The sequence below is a fragment of the Drosophila pseudoobscura genome, chromosome X (assembly GCF_009870125.1).
Source record: "Drosophila pseudoobscura strain MV-25-SWS-2005 chromosome X, UCI_Dpse_MV25, whole genome shotgun sequence".
Classification (NCBI taxonomy): Eukaryota; Metazoa; Arthropoda; class Insecta; order Diptera; family Drosophilidae; genus Drosophila; species Drosophila pseudoobscura.
Genome location: NC_046683.1, coordinates 63,965,991 through 63,993,120, shown reverse-complemented (window position 1 = coordinate 63,993,120; position 27,130 = coordinate 63,965,991). Strand labels below are relative to the sequence as shown.

Below are 27,130 nucleotides of genomic sequence, written 5' to 3'. Positions count from 1 at the left end.
ATAGCACCCACGGAGAGACCACTGCCTCAGGAGGAGTCCCAACAGTCGCAACAGCAGCAGCAGTAGCAGTAGCAGCAGTCCCAAGAGCAACGCAACGAATCATCCATTCGTATTCCCATTCCCATGCCAATGCCCAGCCACGTGCCCAGCAATGGGTTAAACTTAAAGTTCCATTGGGGCATTAGGCTAATCGGCGGCATCTGAAATAGACATTTAGAGAGCATCATCAATATCAGCATATACTAGTGGCCAATGCCTGCAGAGCCCCAAATGCATCGGTGTATGCCTGTCGCCTTAAATTAAACTTAATTAAAGCAGCTGTGCGACAGCAACTGTTTCTGGACATACGTACGTGTATAGGCCGCACTCCTCCTGCCTTGGACTAGAGCTCTCGAAACCCCTTCTAAGAGGCAGCTGTTCTGTGGTAGCTGCACCTGCTGTTGGATTAAACCTATTAAGAGTTTTCCATTGGTCAGCCAAGCCAGACTCCATGACAATTAAAATCTTTCCCATGAAACTAATATTCACATTTAGTTAGTTTCCCTCCCCTACCCTCCCCTTGTGTAAACATTAAATTACAGACCTTTTAGTTATGCATATTAGGTCAATATTTTCGAGTTCATTAGGGAAATTGTATATTGCATCAATCAAATGCAATATGCATACGACAATAGCCAGACGAAACAGAAAACAGAGCCACCCTCCACAACAGTTGCACGTGTGTCGTGTCTATCCCTATTGTATCCCACTGGGGACATACATAGCTCCGTGGGGGTGTATAATGTGTCTGTGCAAATGTGTCCTGGTCTGTGTCTGTGCCTAAGGGTTGAAAATTCCAGACGGAAGCAAGTAAAAGCACTAGAGCCACGACACTTCGACTGCGAGATACCTTGCTATTTGGGTACTATTCAAAGAGTGCTCTTATCATAAGTGGAAAATGAATAGTGGAATAAGTGGAAAATGAATATTGCTGTTGAAATTACATATCTTTTCATTATGGTTATATTTTCAGAAGACCGAAATCTGTAGGAGTCTTATGAAAGCCATGGTTTTGTATGGATAGGTACTAGATGGATAGATATGCTTACATAAAATCTTGTTAAAGTGCAGATATGGAGAGGAAAGTTGTTCCTTTTTCGGTTACTCAAGATATTATAATGATCGTCCTATAAATGAAAGCCAAAAAAAAAGGACACAAACATACATATTTCAATTAAATACTTGTTTTTTAAACAGTCACATATTGAAATTAAATAGAATTCACATTGGATTAAATACAAAATGTATAAAAGTCTTTATAATAAAAAAAAGATCCAACAATTTTAAACAATCTTTTACATAAAAAAGTTTGTTTGGCCGTCATACAATATTTTACTCATTTCGGAGCGAGCGAGAAAAGCGAGTGAGCCGAGGGTTGGCGCATGAGCGAGGCGGGCTGACCCCCTAGTATTAATCTTCAAGGAAAAATAAATAAATAAATATATTTGATCAGAAATGTTTACATTTTAATATTTCCGCTCTCGTGGTAAATAGAATGGCATTTGTTAAATATTTAAATCTTAGTGTAACTATTCGGGGCTCAGGGATTATTTTCTATATCTTTTTTCTTTATCAATAATTCTTTCTGGCTGTGCTCTCGCACGTGTCTAACATACCCTTGGTGACCACAAATACCTTGTAAATAAAACAGACACACACGGAAAACGCTTGAAAGGCCGCTTTCCGGAAAATCTTGGCAAATACTACCAGACTACCAGAGAGTGGCTGCTCAAAAAACCGTAGCATAAGTAATACGCGACCATTTTGTGCCGGCCGCTAAAAGTATTCCATGATATACCGAAATGCCGCTGAAGTTATACTATAGCTGGCTGGCCCGGCAGTCGCTTCCGTGGACTTCAGCGTGGCGCGCGCTCTGCCCTCGTCGTTCGTTTCTAGTTTTCTTTCGACCGGCGACGTGTTTGGACGTGTCCGTGCGCCTTAGTACGAAACTTAAATCTTCGTTATTCGTTCGGAGTCGAAGTCACCCACGCCGAAGCAGCGTCTCTTTTGGCTTCTTGCTGCCGCCAAAAAAATAAATAAAATAAAAACCAAAATCGTTTTTATTTGAAGCAGCCGCGCGACGCGCGCTTTTCGGTGTGTGTTCCCTCTGACACTTTACATACATATGTATTTGTATATTGTTTTTTTGTGTGTGCGTTTCCCTATAGTTTTTCGATTCAAAAACTTATTTTCGTAGTCTTTAATTCTAGAATTAACGCCGCTGCTGCTGCTGCTGCGGTTGTTGTTAGTTTTTCTTTGCCCCATCAGCCAGTGTTGAATTTGAAATATTTTCCTTTAATTTGAAAATAAGAGAATTACATATAAATAAAATCCAACGACAGGAACAAAGTGCGATGTCTGTGTGTGTCTGGTTGAGTGGTGCGTCTTGCTTAATGGAAAAGAAGCTCGAATACTCGTATAAATAGCGAAGAAAGAACCCCATAACAAACGGAACGAAGAACGATTTTTTTATTGGTGATTAGCTGAATAATTAGCCTAAGAAATTGGCTACAATGCCGGAAAAGTGAATCAAATTAATGATATACTTGCAAACGTTTATGGGAAATTAGGATCCAAAAATATACTGTTGAAAAATATTCAAAATATTTAGCATATGTATTTATTTCGCACTTGTGAAGAATCGAATGGAACTGTTGTGAATAGAAATGAGTTTTCATACGCAATATTTCTTAATATTTATGGAATAATTAGCATTTATTATGATGATCTATAAAAGAGAGATTTTGGTTGATGGTTATGATTCGCATAGTCCTTATACGCTCCTTCTTTAGACCTACCTCAGGGCTAATCGCTCATCAATCATTTTACAAACAACCAATCAAAGCTACTCACACATAAGAAATCTCTTCAATTATTTGTACCTATATTAGCTTAACCCTGGGCTTAAATCCCCCATCTTTGTAACCCCAATTATCCTTTAAGCATTCTTCTTAAGGCTTACTCACCATCAATCATTGTATATGTATATGCAAGCACACACACACACACACAGATACAGAGCACACAATCAAACCCACTCACAGAAATTGTGATGTCATCTGGCTTGTCGGCTTCTGCGGTCATCGGTGGCAGCCAAGAAACGAAATTAAAAGCGAATATGATGTGACTTGCTGAACCAGCAAAGGTCTCTTCTCTCGCTCTATAGACGACTGCCTTACTTCCAACTTCGCATCGGATCCGACTTCCTCCTCGACCCTGCCTCCGACTCCGACTCCGACTCCGACTTGGACTCGTTTTCCCTTCGGTGGAACGAAGCGAGGCTCTGGCTCACATGTTGCATTTGCTTTGAAGGATATCCGTCACCAGGCGCTCAGAAAATGAAATCATCAACAGAAACGAAAACGAACGGAACAGAAAATCAATGAAATGCTAGGGACATGCTTCGTACTTGTACTTTTCGGTGCTCGGGGTCGCTGTCGCAATAAAAAACATGCAATTCTCGTGGCGACTCTGTGACGCTCAGACTCCCTGGCGACGCGGCCATGGCACATATATTATGGTGAAGAGAAAATTGCTTAATGCACTATACCCCCCTCTTCCGATTCCGTTTCCGCCTGCATTGTCGTCCTTTTGTTCCTCGGCCATCCCCCACACTCTGTCCACTCGGGTAATTTAATCAGCCAAACGCTCAATTGACGCCAGGACCCTGCCAGTCGTAGCCTTGGTAACTAAATTGCTTACAACCGCGAGGCCGAACCCCCGAGCACCGAACACCGAGCTCTGAGCACTGAGCACTGAGCCCTGCGTGTGGCCAGGTCCGCCCCCTAATAACACCACCGACATGGGAGGGAGCGGTGGCAATTACAATTTGTTGTAATTTTTATTGACAGTTTTATTTTCTGCCCATGACGTCGTTGTCGTTGTCGTCGTCGTTGGCGGTGCACTATGTTGCAACTGTTGCATGGGCTTCTGTGCACCGCGTACACTTTGTTGCCAATGCGTTTCCTTTTGCATTTGCATTCTTTTTGTTGTCATTTATGACCGTTTCGGAACGAGAGACGAGCCCCTTATGTGCTTGCCTTTTATGGGAATGACCCAATACTCGTAGTGGCTAAAATAGGTTTATGGGCTGCGAGACAATAAAGAGCAGAGTAATTGTATGATAAAAGGTTGGTAGAAAAGCCATATGGATTTGTCTTCTTTAATTAAAGGACTCCAAATGGTTTACAAAGGAAAATATCATTTAGAGATCTCATTCTTACGATCCCAAAATGAAGTATCGTATTGCAAGAAGCCTGAGAATTGTTATTTAAAATAATACTGAAATATGACCCGGAACTCAACCCTCCGCTGACCTAAAAACCTCCAAGATACCATTTTTCATGATCAATCCATCAATAAATTAAGCAATTTATCAGCACCCCAAAGGAAGCAGCCATAAGTATCCGAAAATATGAAGAAAATATGCAGAGCTGTCCCGTGTAAGATTTGTGCGGCATGCCGCATGGGGATGGGGTGGCAGCGAATGCCGCCACATGCCGAAACACGAACGAACAACTGTTAGCCACCCCTTTGCGGGATGAATGGGATAGCTTTACGGTACTGGGCTGTGCTGTGCAATAAAATGGGAAATCGGAATTAAAACACGCCAGGCGTTGCCATCAATCAAGCCCAAACGTGAAATCCACGCAAAAGAGGGCCAAGACGCACTAATAGCTGAAGGGGCAGAAAACCAACCCCAAAAGGTAGAGTGTGTCAGGAACCACCCTTACAATAGGGCTAGATAACGACGACAACCACCCCAAGTCAAAGCCAAGACAAAATAAAGGAACTTCAAGATATCTAGGTGGAATGAACGTTAGGAATTGTTTTCCTGTCTTACATTTTGTGTGTATTGTGGATTGTGTATTGTATCGTATATTTTTTGATATACACAAAAAACACCCGCAACGTCTGAGGCTGCTGCTTCTTGAACTTGAATTTCGCAGAAAGCGAAGCAGTCCGATCTGTGCAGACAGAAACCCGACAAACAACTTTAGAGCTTACCTTACCTTACCCGTAAAACCGGCAGACAAGACACATTCTAATGGCAAACAATGGAGCCCCACAAACACACTCAAACAAATCGATAGACGGGAGCGGAGCAGCGGCTACGCGGTGAGCGGAAGAAAGGCCCAACAAATGTATATAGTATATATAGGTACATATATATGTATTTGTATAATTTTGAAACACAAAACCCGAAACAAGCTTTAGATATGAGGCATTCGAGTGTGTCCGTCGGTCCTCATATATGACATCATTCGGCGTCATCAACAGATAACCTCATCATGATCTCTGTTGTTGTGGGTTCGGTTCGGTCCGGTTCGGCTCGGTCTGCTGTCTACTGTGTACTTTCTGCATGGCCCACAAGAGATCGCAGTCGCATCGGAATTATGTTAGCTAATTTCAATTTCTGTGCTGATTTTTCCAGAATTTCAAATTACATACATACATATGTATGTATGTATATTCTTGTGCTGTTTCCATACGAGAATTGTTGACATTTTGAGCTCATCTGTCCGCACATCTGCTGAGGATATATGTACATATATTTTTAATGTTGTGTGTTTTTTATTCAAACGAAACGTCTTGGCATGCGGGCAAATAAACATGGGACTGGCACCCCGAAAAATTCAGCACAGCATAAATAATAAATAAATTGTTAAGTAAATACAGAAAAAGGAAGGAAGGAAGGAAGGAAGGGTAATGCCCATGGTTTTCTTAGCTTTTAACGATTATGATTATGGTGCCACAAACGTATACAACAGATTTCTCTTTATATGTAGATCCAGTGGAACCTAAAAAGTGCTCCACTAACCCTTAACCTTCATTTCCGAATTGGAATGCTAAGATTTCGTCTAGCTTTCATCTGCATCTGTTGTAATACACACATCTTTTTCTATATTTTGTAAATACTTTTTCTATATGTGTGTCAAAGCTTTTGCAAGAATCGGATGAGTCAGAGTCGCCGACGCCCCTCACAGGCATAAATATGTACGTACAGATACAAAGATACTTTCAGGCTATTTCGGCAACTGTCATGGACCCCCAAGCTTATACAGTGGCTGCTTGCTCTCTTCTGTGTTTTATTTATGACGCACCACTAGGCGACTCGTATTTTGGCGGACCGACGAAACTAGGGCAAACTTTTCTGGGTTCTGTTTTGATTTTTTGGCGCCCAAGTCTTTGAGTTTCCGCGAGCCTATGGGCTTGCCAGCATTACCATTAAATAAGGCAGTTAAAGTGCAGAAAATTTCAATGTCAGGCTGTCAGACAAAGGCAAAGGCAATGGCAACGGCAACGGCGCCATTGTCAATCTAATGGGACATGGGCCGTCGAAAGCGCTGCCCACGCCACAAGAGATTTGCTCTCTGTCGGGGATACGAGTGCTCTTGGATTTGGCTTCAAGTATCTGGGAAGGGCTGGGAAGACGGGGAAAATCTTGTGAATTACTCGAGAACATGTTAAAGTTAATGTTGCATTCGAGGAAATGTTTTCCTGTTTTTACCAGCTTCGAGTACGAGTATCTGCCGGCTTGAATGACAGGGCAACGTCAAAGCCAGCTTGTAGCTACAAATGTATCCGTGTATCTCCTTTTGTGGCGTTCTTGCTGGCGCTGGCGCTGGCACTGGCACCGGCGCTCTTGGGGGCCGGTTTTGATGAGGGGGCAAACTAAGAATTGCATTTGTCGCACAACGCAGTTGCTGTGCTCTGCCGTGCTTTGCTGTCTGTCTTTGCCGCTCCGTTGCCATTGAATTGGAAATCAAGTTTTTGAGGAAATGATTGCAATGCGTGACTTGACTTCGTCTCTTGGTCGTGTCAGCGCCGTTTGGCTCCCATGACTCCTACCAGACTCTTCTGGCTCTGGCTCTGGCTCGGGCTCTGTCTCTGCCTTGACTGTGATTCCACGATGGCCCTGTCGTACGTAGGTTACCATACATTTATGGCGGCAGCCCACAGCACAGCACAGCACATCATCGCATCGATGTCTCAATTGTCGGCTTCCCCGACTCTAATGCTGTTTTTGGATAGCGGCAATTAACGCACTGACTAATTAATTGAAAAATGAAATGAACCCCTACAATTACAAATCAATTAAAGGCAGGCCAGCCAATTGTGTGCGTGCCTGTTGAAACCGAAGTTTGCCAAACATTTCCAAAGCATTCCAAGCAGCTTTGGTATTTGGAAAGTCCGGCTGGACTGGCGAGACTGGCGGGTCTGGCGGGACTCTATTGAAAACGCATTCCAAATGCATATAAAAAAATTACGAGGTCAGATGCTAATTTATGGAACATTGAGTCAGCCTGGGGTCTGGAGGTCTATGATATCATTATTACGGAATTGTGATTGAATATCTGAATCGTGCAAACAAACTGGTTAGAACTTCCCCCGAGCTGCCCCTCATTTACCATCGAAGATCACTCTCTGTCCCGCGGCAGACTGTCCGCTAAAATGTGTTTTAAATATAGATCTTTCACCCGAAAAATATTACGTCAAAATAACGAGATGATGTCACTGCTCCACATAGCTCTATAGAGATACATAGTCGTGATATCGTCGCTCTCGTTGTCGCTGCCACCGCCACCGCCACCGCTACCGCCACCGCAGTGGGGTCATGACACTAACAAATTGATGCTGAAATGGACAGTTTCGGACAGCTTAATGGCGCTTGCTTCACCGCTGACGGCAATGAAAATCTAAATGTAATATTTTTGCAATCCCTCATGCCGCCCCTCCCCCCTGCCCAACACCGTCTGGCAGATGGCTGCCCGAGCAGACACTTTGTGGGAACCAGAACAAGAACATTCTAATGTAAACTATGGGGAAAATGCAACAAGTTGCAAGCAGCCGGCCCCATTGCATCCAAGTGGTGGCTAGCCTCTGCCTCTCATAATGAAAACCCAAACAAAATGGAAATTTGTCTATTGATTTACCAATTATTCAAGGGTATCTGAAGGCATTTTCGACCCTGAAGAGTGAAAAGATCTGAGCATGGAGACCCCTCATGATGGGGATATAGTTCTTCCAGGGTATCACTAGCTTCGATACCGCATAGCTAACCTTTCGTTTATTCTCCATTTGCTCGGACACAGAATTTTCAACAGATTTCCACATATTGTGTGATCCAAAAATAAAAACATAATTGACTTGAACTTCTTTCCCCTGTGAAAAATTAAGGGAAAGGAAAATGAAAAGGGAAAGGGGGATGGGAATGGCTGCTTGTTTATTTTTCTTGCTTAAATAAAAAACAGGAAATCAAAGCAGAACATTCAGATAAAAGGGGAAATCCCTTAAGATATTTTTGAATAATTATAGAAAACGATCTGCTTTTGTTTCGAATTTTGCAATAAAATGGGGATCGACAGTTCATATGCCATTATGTGGCTGCCACATAGAGAGAAACTAAAAACTATTCAAATATTATGCTTTGGTAAATACATACATATGTATGAGTATTTATGAATCTGTTTTCCGACTGCCAGAGAAGACAAATTTTCTATTTTGGTCTCGCACTAATTGAGAGAATTTTCGCCATAAACTATGTGGAAATATTTCTCCACTGGATTTGTACATCTGCATAAACTAACCTCCGCTGTCTCTCCAACCACCCCCCTCCCCCCCATTTAATACTAGCCTTGTTCCCCCATTCCTAGTCGTATTCTTGGGGGGATTGTGACTTGCGTGCGGGGCCTCTATAAATTGCTCAATCATGGAATCTTTCTGGGTTTTACATTTGCACATAAATTTTTGTGGGTTTGTTAGAAAATTTTATGAATTTTCCCAATACAAATTCTCCTTATGAAGAGCACGGAGGGTCATGTTCTCCCCATTTCGCCCCATGCACTTTCCCTGCTGCCTACCGCTTGCCGCTGACCCAATTTCTTTGCCTTAATTAATTAGCCGGCAACAGGCACGAGCCAACATGTGAGGAGTACCCCGGGATGGGTCTTTGCGTGTGCCCACCCAAACAGGGGCGTGACCAGGCGGCTCCCCGGGGCTCCCCGGGGCGCGTTCTTGTTTAGTTGTTGTAAATGCGTTTCCGAGTGCATTAAATGGGGATAAAAGATGCTAAGTAGTCTTTAACTTTACCCGAAAGTGAGTGGGTGGCTTGCCTATGAATATACCCGCTTATAAATAGATACTTGTGCATAACAGCTAAGACCCTGCTAAGCGGGCAGCATTCCTAACAAGCTGTCAACACGTTTATGAGTCAGGAAAAAGCGGCTCAAATGAATTTCCATAACGTGTATAGCATTGTGGAATGGCATTGCAAATGCAAATCTAGCATACGAAGAGACCTCACACGGGAAACAATGAATTATTGCACAACACAACATCATTTACGAAAACTCTAGCGGAAATGGGCCTCATAAAGTGGCCAAGGTTTGGCTTTTGGGGCGTGCGATGTCGCCTCACCTTAAAACTCTCCTCCTCCCAAGCCGACACATCCATCAATAATTCACCTACTCAATAGATTTGCGTTACGGTACTCCGCCGGATCGGTCGTCTGTATGTCTGTTTGTGTAGGGGTCGCTTCAATGCAATTGTAATAAATAAAACGAAACCAGAATCACGCTACGTGCTGACAATTCCAAACAGTAAAAAAGGGAGAACTCGCCACGCCACCTGCTACCCCCCTCCCCCCCTAATTAAATGTACAAATTTATGAGGCAATCGAAGAAAAATGCCAAAAGTGTATGCAAGTGGAAAGGTTTACCTTTATCCGTAATTATGTATGAGTCGCCGGCTAAAGGCAGCTCCGAACAGAATCGAAATTGCGGATCGTATTCGGAAATTACATGCGGCATTATCCATAGGCTTGCTGTGGCTGTTTGCTCTGCCTTAGGGGCCCGGTAAATGTCAAAAGGTGCCTACGAAATTTGCAATAATTTCCATTTGGTTTAAAATTGAAATTAACGTTTTGTTTTTGTTTCGCTTGCGCGAATCTGAAATGAAAATTTTATGTAAATGTGTAATGTGGCGTTATGAGGCCATTAATGGGTACATTGACTTTATCCCCGGGCAGTGCTGCGGGAAGGTAGAAGGTGGCAGCCTCATCCTCATTGGAATTCCTTTTGCTTTCCAGTCAGTCTCTCACTTTCATTGGGCGACACTGCACCCTTCCATGCCTTGACGACACTTGCTTGGGCAGACAGCCCACGTAAGCCGTTGCCCGCCCATGTGCGGAGCCAAATTGCTGACACAGTTCGAACGGTCGCACAATTTATGCATTTTAAATGTTAATTAAGCCGCTCACAGAGAGCCAGCCAGAGCGGACAGAGCGAACAGAGTGGCCAGAGAGCAGTGGCAGTCATTCATGAGTTTAACCAAATGCAGGCAGCGGCCTTTGTTGCGGCTTTTCTATTTTTCCATTTTCCTATTGAATGCCGCGCGGTGCTGTCGTCGTGTTACGCATAATTAAGCGAGCGGCCTGTCATGCGCCGCGCTGTCTGATCGCAAACCCAAACCCAGGCCCCAGCCCCAGCCCATGGCCCCCCGCCGCCCGAAAATAAAAGCAATTGACCCACAATGAGAATCGGGGTCCAACCACATCGGTGCACAGGCGCAGCAAAGCGCAACAATCTCTAGAGATACTCGAAGAGAGAGGCTCCGGCTGCTACCTACAAAAAAATAAGGTGCTAAGAGATCTTTGGCAACATAGTGGCAGCAGGCAGGCCTTGGGCAAACACCGAACCGAGTGAATAAACAAACAAATGCAAAAGCTAACAAATAGAATTTGCACCAGGCATCGACAAGATACGAATATATTACCTCACACACAAACACGCTTTGATTTCGGCTTTGGCCTTATCACTAATTGACTTTTACAAAGTGATTTACAGAGGGACCTCTGATAAACAATCGCCATAGGTAGCCAGCCCACGGGTCACCCCAAAGGCAGAGCAGACCTCTTGCTGTTCGCGGCAGCAATTGTCGTTTGTTGTAATTAAATTTCTATTTTGGGGCTGCCTGGGCTGCCTCGCATACTCTTCATACACACATACCTAGGTACATACATAATTACCGCCACGGTGGCGACGCCATCAGCAGCCAGCAGAGTTCTCACAGTAGTGCCCCGCAGTAATTTTCATTCCCAAACATGCCACAGAGGCACAGAGAAAGAGTGGCACCCAAGCGGAAAAGTTGCAGGCGAGCGTGTGGCGAAAACTGAAAAGAAACGTCAGCTACATTAGTACAGGCGGCAAAGCGGTCGAGAATGATATCGGTTGGGGAACGTATATATATTTTTTCCACAGTTTTCAACAGTTGCGTGGGCGGTAGGGGCAGAACATAATCTTGTAAATTCTAGAATATAGTATATACAAAAGGGTGGGTATATAATGCCAAAATATTTTCAAATATATTTTTAGTTTCTTCGAGTTTTATTATAGCTTTTCTTCAAAATACTCTTGCTTAAGCCCACAACTTTTCTTAATTCCCTCTCGACATTTCCGTTTCCTTTTCAATCGCAAAAGCGAAATATGATGGCATTTCCTTAATTGCACTCGGCTGGGCTGTCTGTTCCCGTACATTTACTATTATACATACATCATAGTTAATTGTCAAACGTTGGAGGCCCCCGTTGGGGCTTGTTTTTGCCGGGTGGCAGTGCCATTTGGTCTCCAGGTCTCCCCCTTTATGTCCTATCGGTGGCACGCAATAGAAAATGTCAGCCATTTTGGTGGCTAGCGCCGGCAAAAGTTTACCTTAGGTCATAAATAAGCGCACTGTGTCATAGACAATGCCCATGTGGGGCAATCAGAGGCAGTCCATGGTGTGTGCGTCCAGGGTGTGTGTGTGTGTTCGTGTGTGTGTGTGTGGATTCCGGCTTGGATTTTGGTGGTTTGTTTTTCTTTCTATTGGATTTAACGCTTTTCGGGGTGTGTGCGTGCGAGGCGTTTTGTCATTAAGTTGAAACTGAAGCTCCATTTTTTTTGCTGTTCGCTGGTTACTAATTTGAATTTTGGTCTCAAGCCCAGCGACAGTTTTTATAGTCGCTCTCTTATTGTTGCTGTTATTGCCGGCTTACGTCATGCATTGCCGACAGTTTTTTGGCTTTTGTTCAGCGATCTGACCTTTTTGCTATATGTATAACCGTAGCTCTGGTCTGTCCAATTTCAATGCTGATGCCGATGCTGATGCTGATGGCGAGATAAGCCGCCAGCAGCCATAAACTTTACTATATTTTTGTTAGGCTCGTACCAGCAATTTGTTGCAGCCATCCCCACTGATAACACATTTGTTTGGGATCCGATCCCTACTCTACTATATGTATCCCCATCCCCACAGATTTGTATTCGTGGGGCGTCACATTTGTCAGTTTTTAGTTTATTGTGGAGATAAGACTATAGTGTTTCGAAATGAGTCATTGGTGTAGCCTCCGAGTGTTCTGTTTACTTGTCGATTTTTCGATTTTTATTTTGTTTAGTTTCGTGCTTGACCTTTGACAAGGCCGTTAGCAGACCCTATTGATGGGCTCCCAGTGGCAGAGTAACATTAAAACTTAAGCAGTGTATAAATTTTGGGCTAATCAGACCTTGAGGTTGATTCATTCATTCGCTGGCATGGACCAGCTGTAGGCAATTGCCTGGAAGAGCTGTTCAATTATCTGGTGGTGGTGTTGCTGTTGCTGTTGCTGCTGAGATCTTGCAGATGTCTGCCCATCTGCCTCATGGCCTGGCCTTGTCTATGGCGTTGTGTTGGGCTTGGGCTTGCGACTGGGGTTAGGGGGCGTAGATCACACGCAGAGTCGGTTAAATGTTGCGCTTTCTGCTCGGGGTGATGTAATTTGCTTTGGCTGACAACTTAAACAACCGGTTTGGCTAAAGCCGACAACAGCAAACAACAGCAAATACAACGAATACGAGTGCTAGGGTTTCTATTTCGACTAGAAGGTACCCTAAAATGAGCCGAAAACAGAGGGAAAAATTGTCGCAAAGGGTTTCAATTGAATATCCCACAATCTGTATCATGAATCATCGTAGATACATGGATAATAGCCCTATATAAGTACTATTAGAGACCTCAGGGGAAAACCTTGTGAGACACCTCCACCTCGATAACACACACTCAATATACCCTCTTGCACTTGTAGTACCCCTTAATAAAATACTTAAGATCTTGTTTCTTGTTTTCAATATGCCCTCTCTGCTGCGCAGCTGGAAAAGTGCCGCCGCAACAAGCAAAATATGGCCATGGTGGGCGCACTTTCATTTGCCCTTTCCTTTTCAGTATCATTGTCAAACTCGAGCACTTCTTTGGGCACCACTTTAGGCATCATCTTGCAAATTGCAACTCAGACAACGAACGGGGCAGCTTCATCTTCATTCTGCCTCGACACATGCATTTTAGTTATTATAAAGCAATTTACTTGTCGAGTGGGTTTAATGCACTGTCTAGTGGTTGCATTAAGCCCAAGTCTCCAAGTCCCCAAGTCTCCAAGTCTCCTCTTTTGCCTCTTCAACACACTCCCCACACAATTCTTATCATAATCGCCAGCCTATATAGTTAACTGATGATTAAAGCTACATGCGTTTCATTGACAATTTAATTTAAATTGATGTCTAGGGCAGTTGCTGTATGTATTTCATTATACGTGAATGTAATTGCTTGTTGTCCGTCTCTAGTAGTACCCTATAGAATGGGTATTACGATTGAATGCAGGTGTCTGCAACCATTAGAGAATGGAGGATCTATGGAGCATAGACACCTCTCGTGGCTTCCAGAAGACGGATCTCCCAAGATCGGATCACACTCTCTTACGAATAATAGAGTAGAGCTTAGGGTATTCAAATGTTCGACCCATGAACCTCTTCTCTGGCCCCTTGGTATTTCGTTCAATTATTGTGTTATTTTGGTGGAGCTCCGCGTGGCTGCCGTTTGTGTGTGCGGCCTATTGCCTATTGACACTTGTTTATTTTTGACACCCCATTGTGTGGAGCATACAAATAGTATACCCAATGCATACACACATGCATATATCCATCTATATTTATGAGGAGAGCTCTGGCACTCTCAAACGCTTTTCAACATGTTTTGTTTGCCTGTTTGGTTCATTGACAATGCCGATTATCATCAATGGGTGGCATCAAATGGTTTGATTGGTTTCTGTTATCCCCTAATTGGACATACAGTAGATTATAGGGTGCATAAGTAGTTTTAACCATCTCTCTGACAGCTCCATACGAACAGAAGTGGAGGGGAATGCTTGCGGCTGTGGTTGCACTTGGTATGGCTTACTGGGTGTGTGTCTGGTGGCTGTGACTTTTGTGGTTGCGTGTGGTGCTTGTGTTTCCAGTGTCTTGCCTCCGTTTTGCATCACAGAGATGATAACCATCTTTCTGGCTTGCCTTTCTTACAGAACCCATCGAGTCGTCGTCTAACATGAGCAGCGGACTGCGCGCCAACGAATAGAGAGAAGCGGATACGAAACGAAACGAAACCCTCCGAAAAGGTGGCTTAATTAGAGAGATTATACATAGATAGTTTGTAGGAACCCGAATCGAGGAAATGGGTTTCATTGCCGATCGCAAGCCGCGTGTCAACAAGACGTTGATTTCGCTCAAGTTTGTCGTATTCTTCGTGATCAGCGGTGAGTACCAGAAGACGACTTTGGTCTTGGACTTTTCTTGAGACTATGGATTTGTGCTCCACCTTTCAGGATTGACAGCATTGCATGTGCTGCATGCCACCAAGCCGCTGCTTCTGGGGCTGAACTTCTCCGAGTATCGCACCATCAGCATCATCGCACCCTTTGTGTCCATTTTGGGTCCATTGATTGCTGGTCCCTGGGCCGATCGTTTGGCTGCCCGGAATCCCAATACCTTTGGCCGCACTCTGCGAACGCTGACTGCCATCTTCCTGCTGATACCCGCTCTGATCTACGCCTTCCTGTTTGCCATTCCCGAGGTCAGCCGGTCGGATGCCCACCAGCCGCAGGTCAGCTTCGGCTGCGATGCCAGCGGCGCCTTTCTGTTCCAGGAGCGGTGTGGCGCCAATGCCAGCTGCAGCCAGTGGGACCAGAAGGAGGGCAGCATCAACCTGACGCGCTGCACCTACAGCTGCCAGAACCCCAAGCACTACGAGAACATGTACCAGGTGTGGCTGGCGGAGGTCCCCACCCTGGCCCCCTCCACGGAGCAGAGTTCAGAGTTCGAGTACGACGATGACGCGACCAGTGCCGTCACCGAGAGCCTGCGCTCCAAACGGGAAGTGGTGGACTCGGTGGACCCCGATCCCGCCGACAGTGCCGGCATTGAGTTGGTCAGTGCCGAGGCGGCCCGTCGATCGATTCGACAGACGAAGACACCACCCAAGAAGGTCTACGTCCAGCCGCCGCATCTCTGCATTACGCAGCGCAATTCTCTGGGCCAGAACGTGGTCAATCGCTGCCATGCGTACACCGAGGACACGACTAGCGTTGTGATGCAGGCCGTAATGGGCTCTGCGATCAGTCAGGAGGAGAAGAACGACGACTACGAGGGATGGTGTCAGTATCCATTGGGTGAGTCTTTGCTGATACGTTTGATTACAGTTCGTAATTGTAATACGAGTGTATCTCTCAATAATCCATCCCCAGAGGGCTTCCAGTGCCACATACCCGAAGAGCAGGTGAACTACATGAAGGACTTGAAGAACGGCACCAACTGCAAGCCCATGGTTGAGTGCCTGGTGGTGAATCCCTACCACGACGAGAGCGTACTCTCGAACAGTGAGTGTGTGAATGTAAGTCCGAGCCATACCACTCCCTCCCAGATCATATTTTTTAATTGGAATTTTCAATCTTTCGCCAGACCACTGGCAGTGTTCAGGATACCCTGGTGGGTTACACCATAATCCGCCTGCTGGGCGACATCTTCTGCATGGCTGCCCTCACCCTGCTGAACACCGCCATCGTGATTGCGGTGCGTGAGACCTCCGAGGGACGTGGAGAGGTCTGCCGCCAGTATGTGTGGGGTGCCATTGGCTATGTGCTGCTCTTCTCGCCGCTGGATCTGTTCTTCTTCCAGCAGGAGCCTAATCAGGATGCAGCTCTGGTTGCCCTGATCATATTCATCGTGTGCTTTGTCCTGGGCGCCGTTGTCCTGCTCTGTGCCTCGCAGATGCCGCTGAGTCCGCCCGAGTGGTGGTGGCACACCAAGACCGGCATGCTGGTGGTGCCCATGTCTGCCATTCGTCGCTACAGCCCCGAGATCGTGGTGCTCACCCTGGTGTCCATTCTGTTTGGTACTTTCTGGAGCAGCATCCACAGCTTCCTGCGCTGGACCTTCTCCGATGTGGATGCTGTGTGCTACTCCGGCCTGGTCCTCGTGCTGGTACTCTTCTTCAATGTGGACAAGTTCATCGAGTACTGCGGACACTCGAACATATTCATTGCTGGATTGGCCATCTATGTGATCCGTTTCACGGCCCTGAGCGATGCCCAGACCCAGTGGTTGACCGTTGTCATGGAGGCCATAGAACCGGCCGTCATTGGCCTCATTTGGATCACGATCATTCTGTATATGCGTCATGCCATGCCCAGGAAACTGACAGCCACTGGACAGGCCATCGCTGTGCTGGCATTCTTCGGATTGGGTGAGTTTTGGAGGAATTTGAATAATTCGAGAGTTTCTATTTTGTTATTTGGCTCTTGCAGGCAAGGGCTTTGGTGCTCTGATTGGATTGGCGCGCGATGAGAAGAATCCCAAGCTGGAGGCCTGGCAATGCACCTACCAATGGCTGGCCGTTGTCGCTTGCATCGTGGCTCTGATCTACTTTGTGATCTACAACCTGATACTCGCCCCGCGCTGCACCGCCAAGCCGCAGCACTCCGAGGAGCTCATCTCGGGCTCAGCCTCCCAGAATCTAGGCGCCACCTCTCCCGGGAATGGGGCCAGCAATGGCAATGGAGCGGGCAATGGGGCCGGCGCTGGTGCCTCCCTCAACGGCAATGGGAATGGCAGCTATTCTCCTCTGAGGGTCTACCACAACGAGAGGGGGAAGAAGGGACAGTTTAGGTACTAAAAGGGGAGACACAGAGATGGATGGGTGACATATTCCTTGGCTTTGTTTGGGATTACGAGCCCCTCCGCCTCGCATCTCGCTGCGAATTCGAATGATATTCTTAGTTTATAAATGTGTACACCACGCCTACTCGTCCTTCTGCACACCCGTCTCCCCCCGGCCCGCTTGAGGGCAACACTGCTAATAGTTTGTAATGCATATTTTTGCTAAGTGTATACACCCAGAGAAAAGAAGAACAACCCAGAAAACATAAACGAAAAACCACACAATGAAAGAATGAACTTTTTTATAAATCGCATGTAGAAATTTTTTTTTTTTATTTGTTATTTAATGCCAACTAAGCGAGTTCATAATTTTAATTAAATCAACATAAAAACAACAAAAAAAAAACAAATACAAAAACAAAAAAACAACAATTAACTGCCCAACTTTAATTGCAACAATAGCCGGCACAGAAAGAGATACATTTACCCCTAAAACCCCCGACATGATATGGCTCCCTGCCTCCCTCTCTTTATTATGAGGTTACAGAAGTAAAGGCATCAATTTTTAATGATACATTTTTGCGTGATTTTACTAAGCATAATGCATGATGCATACTATACAATATACAATACAATACAGTACGATATAAATGTAACAATAAAGCAGAAAATGTAATTATACAAAAATATAATTTATGGTAATTAAATGTTTTCAAATTAAGCGTAATAACTGCTGAAGAGGTTTTGTTTTATTCAGGAAGAGGAAATTGTCGGCGGGAAATGTAATAAAGGTAATCATAATTGAGAAAGAGATGGAGAAACATTAGAATATACATTTGTTTAGTTGCTTGGAGGAAATCCTTCAGGAAATCGTATTTTCAAGTTCTCGAAAGCTATCAAGCGCCATCTGTAGGGGGCTTCTGAATGAGCTTTCTTAGATTTTCTTTCTCGAACTTTGAACCATGACAATGAAAGCTGTGTAAGCTGGCGTAAGTTATAAAAAGCTCTGGTCTTTACAAAAACACAATATATCCTTTGCTTTTCTTAATTATTTGCAGTATTTTCCCGTAACGATTTGCAATTTATGAGTCCAATGAATTGCATTTACTCAGTCAATGACGTTGCGTAAATATTTTGCCAGCACTTGGCCGTCCAATATATGAGTCCTTGAGTGGAAGGACCAGCACGGAGACCAACGACTGGGACAATGGAGCGCTCCACTTGACACCGAAGGATATTCGACGAGTCTTTGGCTTGGATGCCCTGCCCTGGCTGCTAATAGCCAAAAACATAAGAGGATGCAACACTCAGAAAAAAATACAGATTTCACTTAGGTCTCATAGTTTTGCGATTTAAATATCCCATAAATGTTTCATGAGTGTTCGAAAAGAAAGTAAAATGAAGTATATGTATGTAACTGACATTGGGGAACTTAAGAAACTATAATAATAATCCCTTAATCATCCTTTTTTCTCGGTGCAGCCAGCGACACTGGGCACTCGGGCAAGCGTTAAATGAAAGTAAATAGCCACACACACACCAACACACACACCAACACACATATAGTTATATACACACTCATGGCTATTTACTTTTGTGTACATACTTATTTAGTTGCATAAAAGGAGTAATAAGTGCGGATTTTATGATGCGACGCGACACAAAGAGGGACACACAGCGCACACACAGCGGGCTATCCGCCTCGATTGCCTTCCTCTTGAACTCTCGACGTGCGTCTGCCCTTTGACATTACCCACACACAATCATGAAGATACTACACACACACACACACACACAGTCGTGCAAGTACTTTGTGTTTGGTGTGGGTGTGTGTCAAAGTGACAATAAGCCACTTAAGGCAGCGCGCACTTCATTAGTTTTCTTTATTGATATTTTCACAGCAACCCAAACAGTTATGAGTAGTTTGTATGAGAACGGTTTAAGCGTTCGACTTGTCCTTGTCGTGCGTCTGATTTTGATGATTCCATAAAAATACTCATACTGGTACTGGTACTGGTGCTGGTGTTGGTGATGGTTGGCCCCGTAGTTGAAGCTTTAATGTGATGTGTTCTTGCATTTAGTTGGGGTTCAACGATCTGTCTGGATAAGCAGGGGAAAATCGTATTCTTTCGTATAAACTGAAGTAGCTTAATGGTAGTTGATTTCCAATTGTTAACGATGGATTGCAGGGGTAATGGAAAGATCTAGCAGAGCTTATACTAATTTACGGTTACAGATTGTCCATGCATCTAATTTGAATTCCTGACGCCCTGCCACAGAGCGTATGTGTAATATATATGAAGTGCAGTTGCTCTTTAAGGCTGGGCTTGGGTTTTGGGGTTTGGGGTTTGGGTCTGGGGCTTCGAAGTTGAGCTGGGGTTATTCGGTCTACCAAGCAGAGCAAAATCTTGGCAATTAGGCAGTGACAGCGAAACAAAAGCCTCGACAGAGGACTGCCATGGGTCTGGCTTGTGTCGCTCAGCCGCTCTCCGGATGGAAAGACAAAATTATTGTCACTTGGCACCTCGCAGGGAGAACACCAGCGGGAGAGTGTAGCAGCGCTGGGAGGGTGGGAGTGATAGAGAAGGATCTGTAGTCTGGGTACTAAGGGGAGTTTTGCAAGCGCTTTGCCCTATGAAAAATTGCTGTCATTTGCACAGCATAAAAATAGGAATATGCTGGGTAAAGCGGGCCAGGGCGGGACTGAGCGGAGGACGGGGCCAACACACACACAGTGCTAACCATAAGTTAACGGAAATCCACACAACCACATGGCCACATCCACATGCAGGCGACAGTGCAATGGAAAAGAGGTGGTCGGAGTGTGGCAGTGTGGGAGTGTAGGACGGGTGCGATGGGTTCTGCTGGGAAGGCTGCAAAGCACTTGTGAAAAATAACTTTGCACATCGTTGAATTTGGTGTGCAATTTTCTCTCCTTCCTCCTTCCTTTTACTTTTAATTTTGTTTGTAAAGAAAACTCATTTTCATCATTTTGAAGTTGCAACTGCGCTTGTCTTTTGTGTGCGAGCGGAAAAAGGAAAAAAAAAACACGAGAAGACTGGAGAGGAGAGGAGAACGAGCGAAAAAAACGCTGCGCCACATGTAATTATTTTGATCATTTGCATGAGCAAAACCCACAAAACAGACGCCAAGCGCGCAAGCGGGAGATGGAGCTGCAAACGACTTCAGACCTTAAAGGCTTTAAGGGGTACGGAACCTATTCTCAGTCCCATTTCCAGTCCCATTTGTAGCATCCCCATCATCTGGGGCTGGGGCTGGGGCTGGAGCTGGGGCAATTTATGAGCTCGTCTGCACCTTTTGCAGCTTGCACGTGTATAAATTGTTTTGCCAGAGTTGGTTTTTAGCCTGCCATGGCAACTGGCAACGCATTCTGCGAGTCCACCGTTCCTATCCATATTTCTACCCTGCATACTGGCACTGTTCTGCACAGCTCTTGACTGTTCTTTGTCTGCCCTCAACATTTATTACAGCGTCGTCGCATATTGTGTCATAATTCCAGCGTACAAATATGCACGAATGCACAATTTAATTTTTATGAAATTTTTCTCTGCTCTGCTCAGCTCTGCTCTGGTCTGCTCTGGTCTGTTGGCCGCATGCATAAACATTCTCTCTGATTTGTGATGGTTGCCCTCTGATGGAGGGTCCTGTGGCAGGACACACCTGGACTCAAGTCTAGGGCGATAAAAACTTACCGATTGTATGAAAAATTCGTTGCCATTTCATTTTGGTATCCATTTCAATGCTAATTTGTTATATTCTGGCATTTTTTGTTGGCTTTTGTTGTGTTTGCAGGATCGTAGGCGTAAATAAATGAATTTCATTGCATACTTGTGTGGGCCAGGAGATTTTTTTGTGTGCCGTGTCCTTTTGTCGGCTGCTGAGCAATTTATTCATTCTGAAAGTTGTGGCTTTGAAGCGTAGCGGCGAAAGTGCGAGCTGCCTTATACATATAATTGAAATATTGCCAGAGGTGTCGCCTCACTGAATGAATAATACTTTTCAAGTGCTTCTGCCTTTGCCTCTGCCTTTGCCTCTGCCTCTGTCAGTACTCGTATTCGTATTCGCATTGGTACAATGGAATGAATTCATTTCCATCTAGGCAATCATTTTGACTGAGTGACTTTTGAAAAAAAATCATTTTGACTGAGTGACTTTCAGGGCGAAATATTGTAAAACTCTGAAATGGCTGTGATTATCCCACATACTCGTATACTTGCACGTATCCCTCTGAGCCACTCATATCAAAGCTATGCAAATATATCTCCCCCCAAAAGTTCTTTAGAATTAATTGGATTATGCTGCCGATGGTGTTGGTGATGGCTATGGCGATGTTGGGACCGGGACTGGGACTGGGACCCACTATACATATTTAGGCTATCATTTACTTGGGTGGAGGAGGGTCGTCTTTCATTAGAGCCCCCCACCAGACACATACAAAAAAAGAGCAGCGGATGTCCTTTGTTTTTAGGCGTAAAACTTTGCTAATTACTGTGAAAATTTTCACAGCGTGCTACTTTTTTGTTTCCTTGGAAAGGTGCCCCTCACGAAGGTGGTTCGCCCCCAAGCCATTAGCCCCTTTATATGTATGTGTGTGTGTTTGTGTGTATGTGTGTGAGTTCAATGTAAGGTGTTGACTTTTTAATTGTATGTGAAAAGCGAGAGAGCGAGAGCGAGAGAGAGAAGGGGATGCGGCCCGGAAGAAGGAGCCCGATGACAGCGAAAATAGGCTGAGAGGCCTTTAATTTGCCCACGGTTTGTGCTGTTAATGAGAAGGAATCTCCCCTTTTGTTGCATCATCGTACCCGTCAACGTCATCGTCATCGTCATCGCCATCATCGCCAACGCCATGGTACTGAATGCAATTAACACTTTCATAAATTACGAAATTTATTTTAAGGAGCGCACATCAGGGCAGGGATTTCATCTTTTGTTGGATCCGCCCGAAGTACTCTATATATAGTATATATATAAATTTACAATTTTTAATTGGCCATCTACGGGAGAGCCGCATGGACGCAGACCAAGACCTGGCCATGGACATGGACATGGACACGGACCTCGACCTGGACGACGTCCTTCATTGTCTGCATTCAGCTGGCTGTCTGCATAATTAAACTTGTAAAACTTTATGCCGACCACATGCTGAAAATATCAGAGTCCGAGCAGGCAAAAACTTCATTTACTTTCGAGTTCGTGGCACGGATTTTCTTCGAGTGCGCTTCACCCTGACCTTCAGGAGAAGATTGTAAGAAAAAATATCTGAGAGGCTTATATATTTGTATTTTATATACAAATCATACATAATCCACAGATTGAAATTCCGTTTCTTTTTATCAAATTAATACAAAATATCTATTCTATCTGGTTTATGTGAAATGTTTAAGCCACTTAAGCCATTAAACCAATCAAAAAAGGAAGGTATTTTCCCAACTAATTTAAATACCTTTCAATATTTATGGAAATTCAGTTCATATATCATTCGAAATAAAATCTACAGAAATGATTTGTCTATTTTTTGACAGGGATTTTTGGCCTTCTAAGCCAGTCAATAATTTTTGTTGGCTTTCAACAAATTCTTGTCTGGATTAAATTTTTATTACGAAATTTAAAATATTTCAATTGTGCTCGGTCAGCAGTCGGACAAAAAGAGAGGGGGATATGGCTTAGATTGCGGAGGAGAGAGACAGAGAGAGACAGAGAGAGAGTGAACGAGGGAAATCCAGCCACGCCTCTTTATTAGCTGCCGCCTTTAGGTTGCAAAGTTTTTCGCTTGCCAGCGCAGTTTTCATCATCAAAGGATAAGCGTCTCTGTGGGGAGTGGGGGCCGTGGCATGGGTGGGATCGGCTGGGACCGTGTGGCATGGCTGTACGTCTCTTGCATTCAAAAGCGCACAAATCGCATTTTCTTGAGAGAAAATGTTGCTTCATTTGTGCAGCGAGCGGTGGCTTTTGTATAGAAAAATTTTTGAAAGGATTTCTCTTTCAGTTTTCAGTTGTGTGCGTAGGTGAAGTCGACTATGCTCTGACTATCCCCCCGGGGAGGGTGTGGGGCTTGGACAGGGGCAAATTGCATGTGCAAAATTAAATAAAAGCGCAAAGCCATAAATGCAATTTAGCTGCAACTGCATTGATAAAATAGATATCAATTGATTTTTAGCTATTATTTAGATGGAGCGCTGACTCGGCATCAGATGAAGATGCAGGAGATTCAGAAGATGGAGGAGATTGTAAGAATAATTTAAGAACAGATTCAAGAGACAAGAAATGGAGTTTTCCATTCCCATTAAATCTATATCCTATATTATTGAAAGCTTTTGGATAAGCGATGAAGCAGATTTCTAGGACAATTTAATATACGTCTCAATGGGGGATCCAATGCGGATCCGCAAATTAATGTACACCTTTATTACGCATTGGGAAACCCATCCGCTGAAATTTATTGCCAAAATCCGGCAAAAACAATTAAATAAAATTACCTACAGGCAGGGAAAGTATTAAAAATCCATTAACATTGCATTGCCATTAGGCGCAAATTGTACGAACGGGATGGAATAAAAGTTAAGTAAGTTATTTTTATTTGTCGTCATTCCTTTTGCTTAATTTTTATGCGGCTGAAGCTGAAGCCGAAGCTGTAGCTGGTTCTGGTTCTCGGACTGGGGCTGGGCAATAAAAGATAGAAACTTATTTTATGGCGCTATTTATTTTGCCTGATTACAGTTTTTACGAGGCGATGGCGACAAGGCGACCACCGCCACAAAGCGGGCCGAAACTGCTGCATACCTTTTGGCGCAGTAACTGAAAACCTAACTCAATATTCAAAAGCCACAGAGAAAAAGAGAATATAGAGGAAGACAGAGAGGAATGGAGAGAGTGAAAAGTGTAGAGTGGAAGTGGAAGTGGGACTGGTAGTGGGAGAGTGGGAGAGACCAAAAAGCAGCGCAGCCAAAGCAATAAAAATGCATTTTTATGAGCAAAACTACCAACAAGCATAAATCTCTATCGAAAGCTGCTTTGCATTGCCAGAGTGCAGAGCAGGAGGTGGAGAAGCGCATCCACTTCCACTTCCACATCCACCTGCCCCGTGTGGTAGTTTGTAGGGGGGGGATGTAGGGGGGTACATATGTAGTAGCAGATATAAGATAATGCGGCGACTTCACTAAGACTCCTGCGACACTACGACACGGACACAGACACTGCCACAGTCAGAGGTAGATGGTGATGGTGGAGGGAGAGGGAGAGAGAGAGGTGGTGCAAGTGACAGAGGAACATGGAGACATGGAGCCACAGTCGGAGAACAATAACAAATGCATGGGAAAACAAATTACAATTCGTTTGCGGCAGTGGCAGTAGTGGAAAGGGGGGGCAGTAGTGAAAGCAGTCACTGGCAGTGGGTGGAAAGAGGGAAAAGGGACCTGGGAAAATAATCCCATTTGTAAAAATTGATTGCACTTTATCGATAAAAAACGTTGCAGCAGCAACCAGAGGCAGAACCAGATCCAGACCCAGAGCCATAGCTTCTATCAGGAGGAAAGACCAGCACAGGACCCGACTCGGAGGAGAGCCATAGACAGAGAGTCGAGAAAGATGAAACACGTCTGTTAAGTGGAACGTAGAGCGCAGTAGACGTTGACCAGGATGGGGGCGATGAGGGCTAGTGGAGGCGGAGACGGAGGTGGAGGTGGAGGCGGAGGGTATAGGATATCCAGTGGCATGGATAACGTAGATAGTTCATCTATAGGCCATACAACGGGGGTACATGTGTAAAGCACAGATCATTAGTGTGCTCTGACAGGCAGCTAGAATGGTGGTGCTGGTGCTAGTGCTAGTGCTAGTGCTGGTGCTGCTCGACATTAGAACGTGATTAATGGACAGATGACGACAATACGAGTAACTCCAGACTGTGGACAATCAGCTTTGGTGGTCTTGGCCAATTACCCAGACGGCATTCATCCTCTTTCTATTCTCTTTCATTTATTAGTCCGGGGAATATTTTTGTGCAGCCAGAGATTGGTCACAGGTTTCGCTTGAGTTGCGGTTTTCCATTGGCTTTGGCTTTGGATTTGCTTTTGGGTTTTTCGGTTTTGGCAAACTAAAACTTTTTGCTTACCTTATACAAAAATAGCCCTAAACGTGGGTAGGGCCCCCATCCTGGGGACTGCATTCAATGAAATTGTGGGAAAACTTTTCGTCTCTCTCTCGCTCTCTCGTTCTCTCACTCATATTTTTTTTTTGGATGTTGTGGGGTGCTACAAATGTTGCCAAACCATAAGACTCGTAGCTTGGAGAAGCTGGCGCTGCACTTGCGGCCGGAAATCTAAATTTACAGCATTACAACTTCCGGTAAGCTGCTTATTGGCATAGAAACTCCCGACTCGGACGCTCAACGGTCGTCCAACTGCAAATAAAATCCGACAATAAAATGATTTATAAATAAACGTTTGCCTTGCCATATACGTTTACACAGGGTGCGGGTGCGGGCGCCAGGTCCATGCCATGCCATGGCTACGAAGGAGGGAGGGCGCGATAGGTGGGTAGGTGGAAAGGTGGGAGGCAGTCCTGCTTCGAATCGAATGCCCGGAATGACTGCTCGATTTTTGCCATTTCAATTGGCCAGCTCTCGCCCCCGTTGTGGCAGAGCCAGTGGCTGGCGGCTGGCGGCTGGTGGCTGTGGCTGGTGGCTGGTGGCTGGTGGCTGTTATCGGTTGCGCATTATTAGCATTTGTGTGCAATTACACGTGAGTGGCGGCCATTTTGTGGTAGTTTCAAGTGCCCGGCAATCAGTAAAAGTAGCAAAAATTTAACTATTGTACGACGGAGAGTGGAGTTCGGAATGAGTTATTAATGCTTCAGGTCAAGAGGGCACTCGCTCACTGGCAAAAGTTACTTCATGTCAAGGGCCTGCCATAAAAAAGTATATTTCTATCTATATCTCTTGGCATTCAGACATTCAGTTATTCAGGTATTCAAGCTTTCATAAGGTATTCGTGCTCGTAATTTCCCTGGGCATTGTCAATCAACTCTGATGGAAGAAGAACCTCCTGGCTAAACATTCTTGGACTTAGTTTCCGCTCAATGACGAGTGCTACCTGCAGCTAAACCAGAAACCAAAACTTTGGTTTGACTTTTGCACTCCCTGCTCTGTTCTGAGCTAAGTTGGCAACAAACCAAACTAGCTGACAATGCCAGTCGTACTGGTAGTTTTAGTTCGACAAACTTACAGCCAGCCCTATTCCGGGCTATGTGTGTGGGATGAATGTCAATCATTTCCATCAAATAACTGAGGCACTTAGTGGAGCCAAAAACCGCTGCCCTGAGCCTGAGCCTGGGCCTGGGCCTGGGCGTCAACTTTTTAACAAACACTTCATGCAGAATGTTGTGCCAGTTCTCGGTTCTCGGTTCTCGGTTTTCGGCTCTCAGTCTCCATCCAGCTTCCCGCTTTCATTTAGCCCTTAGTTCCATTCCCCTCTGAGGAAGCAGAAAGCCTTGAAACAATGTCAAAAGAAACTTCCTACAAAGGGCGACTTGTCAGAAATTGCGCATACGCCGCGTTGTCAGCAACTCAACAAACTGAGACCATAAAACCAGAGTCAAGTCCTGCGGTAAATTTGCGCCATTGTTTCGCCTTCGACACATTTGATGAGCATTTCTTTCGGGCAGTGGCAGTGGCAGTGGCAGGGGTATGGGGCATGGGACAGGGACTGTAATTTGTATGGCTCGTGAAATTGAAAACTTTTACAAATTCAGGTCGGGTCACACTCAATACTCGTACTTATTGCAAATGCAAAATTGTTTTCCCACTGCTCCGGGAAAAACATTCCTCCAACATGAGGAATAGAAAGAGGAAGAGGCAGAGGAAAAGGAAGGAAAAGGAAAAGAAGAAACCAGAAGCGAGCCATAAAGTTAAATTGAACATAATTTAATTTGGCTGTGAACCGCAAAAGTTTTGCGTTTTTAATTAAACAAACAGCAACAGTGAAGGAATCAAAGAGCAAAAACTGTGGGAAGACCTTTCAATGCTTTTAGCCATTCCCGGGGATTCATTCTCCATTCTCCCCTGTCCCATTCTCCGCGATGCC

The 27,130-nt window shown here is 44.8% G+C and overlaps 1 protein-coding gene across 1 annotated transcript; it reads left to right on the top strand.

The window, feature by feature from the left end:
- The first annotated feature begins 1,918 nt into the window (after positions 1-1,918).
- Positions 1,919-17,725, top strand: SP1173 (major facilitator superfamily domain-containing protein SP1173). Its single transcript, XM_001352812.4, has 6 exons — positions 1,919-2,133; positions 14,405-14,635; positions 14,705-15,547; positions 15,623-15,768; positions 15,837-16,620; positions 16,682-17,725. The coding sequence occupies exons 2-6, from the start codon at positions 14,554-14,556 to the stop codon at positions 17,047-17,049; spliced, it is 2,223 nt and encodes a 740-aa protein (XP_001352848.2). The 5' UTR covers positions 1,919-2,133; positions 14,405-14,553; the 3' UTR covers positions 17,050-17,725.
- Positions 17,726-27,130: the final 9,405 nt, after the last annotated feature.